The sequence below is a fragment of the Rhincodon typus genome, chromosome 21 (assembly GCF_021869965.1).
Source record: "Rhincodon typus isolate 14 chromosome 21, sRhiTyp1.1, whole genome shotgun sequence".
Taxonomy (NCBI): domain Eukaryota; kingdom Metazoa; phylum Chordata; class Chondrichthyes; order Orectolobiformes; family Rhincodontidae; genus Rhincodon; species Rhincodon typus.
Genome location: NC_063352.1, coordinates 43,024,799 through 43,032,004, shown reverse-complemented (window position 1 = coordinate 43,032,004; position 7,206 = coordinate 43,024,799). Strand labels below are relative to the sequence as shown.

General features: G+C 40.1%; 2 protein-coding genes across 5 annotated transcripts in view; one reads left to right on the top strand and one right to left on the bottom strand.

Moving 5' to 3' along the window:
• Positions 1-484: 484 nt before the first annotated feature.
• fahd1 (fumarylacetoacetate hydrolase domain containing 1) lies at positions 485-2,274 on the bottom strand. The gene has a single exon (XM_020529600.2). The coding sequence runs from the start codon at positions 2,009-2,011 to the stop codon at positions 1,355-1,357; it is 657 nt and encodes a 218-aa protein (XP_020385189.1). The 5' UTR covers positions 2,012-2,274; the 3' UTR covers positions 485-1,354.
• The window catches only part of hagh (hydroxyacylglutathione hydrolase), a 36,101-nt gene continuing 30,533 nt past the window's right edge, over positions 1,639-7,206 (top strand). Inside the window, exons 1-2 of one of the 4 annotated variants that reach the window (XM_048609770.1) lie at positions 1,639-1,744; positions 5,696-5,862. In XM_048609770.1, coding sequence (XP_048465727.1) covers positions 5,758-5,862 — 105 coding nt within the window. In that variant the 5' untranslated portion in view covers positions 1,639-1,744; positions 5,696-5,757. Of the gene's footprint in view, positions 1,745-2,192; positions 2,337-3,375; positions 3,469-5,695; positions 5,863-7,206 lie in introns of those variants that run through there. The other 3 variants (XM_048609766.1, XM_048609769.1, XM_048609768.1) reach the window with 3 other exon arrangements.

Sequence of the window (7,206 nt, the reverse complement as noted above, 5' to 3'; positions counted from 1 at the left end):
AGATGAAGGGTCTAGGCCCGAAACGTCAGTCTTTCTGCTCCTATGATGCTGCTTGGCCTGCTGTGTTCATCCAGCTCTGCACCTTGTTGTCTCAGATTCTCCAGCATCTGCAGTTCCTACTATCTTTGTATGAAATCATTTTGGCTTAAGATGCAACCCTTAAAATATAGCAATTAATTCATTTATAGAATTATTTCTATAGGGGGAAGACAGTGCCAAAGTGATGATATTACTGAGTTAACAATCAAGGGGTCTAGCCTACTAATCATCTGGGAACATAGTTTCAAATCCTACCACAGCAGCTGGTGGAATTTAAATTTGATTAATAAATCTGGAAGCTTATAATGGTAACTGTGAAACTATCATTTGTTGTAAAAACTGATGACCTTTAGAGAATGAAATTTGGTGGGGCTTTCATGAGACTCAAGACTCTCACACTTGATTGCCTTCTGAAATCAGTTCAAGGGCATTTAGCAATGGGCAACAAATGCTGACCTCGCCAGTTACATCTGCATCACATGAAAGATCAATTTTCTAAAAATTATACTGAGACAAAAATTATGAAAACTCCTAAATCACAAAACCAATTATTCAAAGGATTTGATGGTCACCCACAGTACAAAATGTGTTTAAAAATCAGAATTTATGAGTCAGCTGACAGTGATTCCTCTAAGTTAGTATTGTCACTGAAATTTTAGTATAGTGGTGGACATATAAAATTATCAACATACATCCAATTGAATTCTGAAAAACACCTGACATGTCCTATACAATTATAGATTCTTATCTTGACACAAGTTAGATTGAGAAAGATAATTTTGAGCAACATAACTTTAGAATTAAGTCCTAGTTTGTTGCAAGTGGTTGTTGAAATAGGAATAATGTGAGATGAAGGAAGTTACATTTAAATTGTAATAACTACTTTCAAGATATCCCAAAGCACTAAACTTTTTTTTAAGTAATGTTACAATACAGCAGCCATGTAGCACAAAGCAATCTGCCATGAAATATCAATTTATATCTGTGGAGGGTGCTCTTGTGATCCTATCTGAGGCAGAAGGTCTGCATTCAACTCCTACCTACAACTAAAAGTGTGTCAATAATATCCACAAATAGATTGATTAAAAATAATTTTACTTGTGGCACTAGTAGTGTAGTCACTGGTAATGTAAGGAATGATTTAATATCAGGTCACAGATTACATTGTTTATGGTCCAGAGAAGGTAAGCCAAATAGAAATGTACCTATCTCAATAGAAATCAAGTAATTCGTATTGTTCAGCAATTGACAGACAGAATTCCACGCTGCTATTGTACAGAAAATAATAATACAAATAATTAATTCTGCAATAAAATTAATTGCTTTCCACTTTGAACTTCATAGTGATCAGGTCATCAATGCCAGCTTGCAGTTCATCATGTTCCTGCACATCAGACACTCCTGCCGGTGTCCCCGTGAGGACCAGGTCCCCTTCTTCCAGTTTCATAATCCCACTGATATAACTGATGAGATAGGGGATGGGGAATATCATCTGGGAGGTGTGTCCCTGCTGCCTGAGCTGCCCATTGACCTTGAGCCAGAGAGTCAGGCGGTGTGGCTCAGGGATCCTGTCCTTGGGGATGAAGTCGCTCACTGGACAAGAGCAGTCGAAGGCTTTGGCCAGAGTCCAAGGGTGACCTTTTCTCTTGCACTCCTCCTGGGTGTCCCGAGCTGTCACGTCCAGGCAAAGCGCGTAACCTCCCAGGTAGCTCATAGCTTCTTCCTGCGGGATAGAGCTGCCGCCCTTAGCCAGCACCAACCCCAGCTCTACCTCCGGCTGCACCTGGCGGCTATAGCGGGGTGGCCGGATCGCAGATCCCGGTCTTAGGTAGGCACTGACCGGCTTCAGGAAGAGCAGCGGCTCGGCTCCGGGTACGGGGTTCCCCAATTCCCGAGCGTGTTCGGCGTAATTCCTGCCAACGCAGACAATTTTCCTGCCCCACTCCCAGAAAGAGTGCAAGTCCCGAGCCATGGCTCTGAAACTGAAAATTAGAAAACAGCTTCAGGTCCCAGAGTCTTTCTCTCTCTCTCTGTACCTTTGTACAGATATTGCAAAGTCCTAATTGCTCCTCGGCCTTCTTTAAACTATTCGCAATGACAACGTGCGCAAGGGTTATGGGGAAAATGTTGCAATTGGTTGAGATCGCCCAATGAAGGAGAGGCTGAGGGTTGGAGGTGAAAGGCTGCTGTGTGTAGCTGGAGCGTCCCCAGTCCCCGGACTCTGACTATGCTGCTGCCCCTATACCGACTCGGCAGTGTGAGTGTCACCGTGCTGACTGCTGCTGCTCGCAGGCTCGGTAGGAACCCCCTTACCTCACCTTGTCCTCCCACTGTCAGCAAAATACCTTTGCATTTGTCACTCTAGGCTTATTCTGTTCTAGAGCTGTGTCATTGCTAAATGCAATTTTTTTTCAGTAATATTTTCTCCTGCAAACGTTTTAACACTTTAGATATTATTTGTAATATTCTTTAAAAGTCTGTATTTCTGTTTAAAAGCAATTGTTCGCATGGGTCATACTGTACATGATGTTGCAATTTTATACAATCCATGCGGAAGTCAGCCCACCTTATTATGTAAGTGGGTAAAAACCCACACGTGATGTATCTGCCTCTTCCTGGTACCTTGTTTTGGTAGACATTTCTTCAAAATGGGTCTGTCAGTTAGCACAGTGAGGCCCATCTCAGTAAATGTTTACAGTGTATATGATATTGACAAGGGATTAGTGGAGTGTTCCGGCCCTCTTACACTGGGGAGAAATTCAAACGACGTTATGGCAGGGTGATAGTCGAAGAAGTGTGTCTGGGCTGCTGTTCTGAATAATTTAGTAAACAGCAGTAAAGAAGCATTGAAGTCATATAACATGGAAACAGACCCTTTGGTCCAACCAAACCGCGCCGACCACGTTCCCAAACTAAACTAGTCCCATTTGGCCCATATCCCTCTTAAACCATTCCTAATCATGTATCTGTCCAAATGTCTTTTAAATGTTGTAATTGTACCTGCATCTATCACTTCCTCTGGCAGTTCATTCCACATACAAACCACACTCAAAAAAAGTTGCCACTCATGTCCATATTAAATCTTTCTCTCTCACCTTAAAAATATATCCCCTGGTTTTTAACTTCCCCACCCTAGGGAAAAGACCCTTGCTATTCACCTTATCTATGACCCTCATGATGTTATAAACCTCCATAAGATCACCCCTCCACCTCCTATGCTGCAGTGAAAAAAGTCTCAGCCTGTCTTTATAACTCAAACCTTCAGTTCCCAACAACATCCTGGTAAATCGTTTCTGAACTATCTCCAATTTAATAATATCCTTCTTATAGCAGGAGTGTACACAGTACTCCAGAAGAGGCCGCACCACCATCCTGTACAATCTCAAAAAGACATCCCAACTCCTAAACTGAAAAGTCTGAGCGATGAAGGCAAGTGTGCTAAATGTCTTCTTAACCATCCTGTCGACATATGACGCAAATTTCAAAGTATTATAAATTTGAACCCCTAGTTCACCCTATACTATATTACACAGGGCCCTACTATCAATTGTATAAGTCCTGCCCTTGTTCGTCTTACCAAAATGCAATACCTCACATTTTTCCAAATTAAACTCCATCTGCCACTCAGCCCGTTGACACAATTAATCAAGGTCTCTTTGTGATTGTAGATAACCTTCTTCATTGTCCACTATGCCATCAATTTTGGTGTCATCTGCAGTGTCTCCTAAATTCTCATACAAATTGTTTATATAAATGACAAACAAAAGTGGATCCAGGACTGATCCCTGTGGAACAGTCACAGGCTTCTAGTCTGAAAAACAACAGCACTACCACCACCTTCTGTTTCCTACTGCTAAGCCAATTTTGTGTCTAGTTGGCAAGCTCTCCCAGAATTCCGTATGGTCCAATTTTACTAATTAGTCTACCATGCAGAACCTTATATTATGGGAAACTTGATTAAAGAGTGTGGTTAAAATAAATAATGTGCAAAGGAAAGGAAGTGTGAAAAAAAGCGTGCTCGAGCAAAAATGTTCTTTTAGCAAACTGACAACTTACTTAATCAATTTAAGTTTACATACTTAGGGTGTTGGCCAATATTCTGGTGATTTATCATGTGCAGTGTTTGGAGTTTTCCAGCCTAGAATAGATTGTGCCTAAATCTCAATAGATTGTAGAGCAGCACTTTACTACAGTGAACAAAGCTGCAGGTGCTCCACTTTAAATATAAAGTACTTCCTTTGTGTTACAATAGACGGTATTTTCCACATTAAATAAATAACTTGTCTCGTTATTCCAAAGTCAACTCGGACATTTATAATGATAATCAAGTAGGTACAGTGTAAATTGAAGTTGCTTTGTAAAGACAGAAGTCCCCTTCAAATCTATCAAGTTTTTTTTAATCCAGTCGATTATGACTAATATCAGACGTAAGGGAGCCTTTTACATGAAATGCTCTGGATGAAGTCAAGGTGAAAATACAGAATGGGGCCTTTTGCTATCTCTTCGTCTGGAGCCATTTACTCATATTTGTTATCCCCGACCCGGTCTCTAAATGGTATGTAAATATGTCACTTTGAAATTGGGACTGGAGAGAATTCTTCCTGGCTCAAGTTAGAAACCAAGGGAGTAAAGAACGTGGCTTTACTTATTACAGAATATCTACTTTCAAAACAAATTTCTAGAGTCATACAGCATGGAAACAGACCTTTCGGTCCATGCTGACTATGTTCCCAAACTCACATCTACCTACGCTAGGCCCAGGTCTCGACAAATGCTTCGTATTCTTTGCTGGAGATGGGATTTCTTTCAGATGACAGGTTAAACCAAGGGCTTGTCTGCCTCTTAGATGAACTTAGACTGTCCCATAATGCTTTACAAATGCAGTTTATTTCTTTCTCCATTGTTTGTTTTTGATGAAGTTTAACCGGGAAGGCTGCAAATTGAATTCAAACCTGTGGAAATAGATTACCAAGTGGTCTGAAGTGCAGAAATTCTGAAACTCAAGGATGTGTGGGATGAGGGGGACAGGGCCATGCGGGGACAGTACCAAATGAAGCACCTCAGGGTTCAATATTGGAAACAGCCAGCATGCCACTTGTCTGTCCATGCTCCTTAATCTAGTCTCTTATGAGCAGGTGATGTATTCCTCAGCAATAGACAGACAGGAGGTTCAAAGGTCTGCTCGATCCTCACTGTTTTTCACTGAGGTCCAGACATGTGGTTTATCTGAACTAACATGACATCATCCAGTTTTGTAATTGACTGTTACTATTGGCTTCAGCATCTTGAGGCAGGAAGGGGTATAAAAGGACCGTGATGCCTATGAAAGGATTTGTGCAGGAAGTGCCTTTTGTGAGGCTGGAAATGAAATGCAAACGAGTGCAGGGAGAATGTTCACTCAGGTGAGATAGGGAAGGGTTAATAGCGTCAATAGAAATTATAACAGCAAAATAAAGCATTTGGAAGAGTTCAGCTGAAACTTGGAAGGATAACAATTTCAATCAATAATCATTGTTTTATATAAAATTAGACACCTCTTTGCAAACCATATAAAATGTTTATCATACTCTTGGTCAATTAACAGCCTATGATTTTCAATGATATAAAATATTCAGAAAGAATGTACATAATTTTGTATGTGTTTGTTTATCTGCAGGTTCACTATCCGCTCAGTTTGGAACTGCTGTTAGAAGGTCTGAAACCATTATTCAGGCAAACATGAAGGTTGAATTGTTGCCAGCTCTGGCCGATAACTATATGTATCTCCTCATCGATAATGAAACCAGAGAAGCAGCAATTGTGGATCCAGTGGAACCACAGAAGGCAAGCAGAAACAAACATTTTTTTTAATTGTTTCAGCCAGTTAGATTTTGGAATTACTTGCAAATTTGATGATAATGCAACTGAAGCAAATCAGAAGTTATCTTTTGTGTAAAGCTGTTAAATTATGAATTAACATTTATATAAATTAATTCGGGTCTTTAATGGGTGTTACCTAATTTTTTTTTTCTTATTCTTTCATTGGATGTGGCATTGCTGACAAGGTTATCGCCCATCTCTAATTTGACCTTCCCAAGTCACATTTCAACATTTTCCGAAGTTCTAGAGTCACATGTAAGCCAGAGTGAGTAAGAATGATAGATTTCCCTCCTTATTAGACATTATTGAACCAGATGGGCTTTGACAATAATCAGTAATAGTGCCACAGTCCCCAGCAATTCCAGGTTTCTACTGACAACTTCTTAAACAACTTGTACAAAACAATGTCTCCCAAAGTAAGAACCGTACACATAGACCAATGAGCCAACACAATTGCAGGTTTCTATTAATTGAACACAAATTCCACCAGCCACAATAGTGGGATTTGAACCTGTTCCCTGGCATATTAGCCTGGGAAACTGAATTACGAGTCCAAGGATATTACTGCTACACCACCACTTCCCTATAATTCAGATCTTGATCCGATCTTACAAAAGCTAACTCAGCTAAAATAGAGTAACAAGAGTTCAAATTGCAACATGAATGTAGAACAGTTCTGGTCTGAGTATCAGTTGACTAACAGGAGTAAACATTTAGGAAATGTTAATCTGCTACATCTGTAACGTGCTATTATTATAAGATGTGGTATCAACTATGGCAGAAGTTTATTTCTAAAAGACTTGCCTATTAACTTGGTTCATCTTAACATAGTATAATTCAATTTTGGATACAACAGCATTTAAAGTTCAAATTATTACAGCATAACAGTAAAATTTGGGAATTTACAATATACACCAGTTTTTATACTGATAAATCATTGATATGTCTCCAACATTAAATTATGATTTCAGTAACATTATTATGTAAGCATGTCTTGGATAGCAAATATCAGATTAACTAAAAACATATGATCTAGTTATTTGAGATAGTAGGAACTGCAGATGCTGGAAAATCTGAGATAACAAAGTGTAGAGCTGGATGAACACAGCAGGCCAAGCAGCATCAGAGGAGCAGGAAGGCTGACGTTTCGGGCCTAGACCCTTCATTAGAAATGGGGGAGGGGAAGGGGGTTCTGAACTAAATAGGGAGAGAGGGGGAGCCGGATAGAAGATGGATAGAGGAGAAGATAGGTGGAGAGGAAACAGACAGGTCAAAGAGGCGGGGATGGAGCCAGTAAAGGTGAGTGTA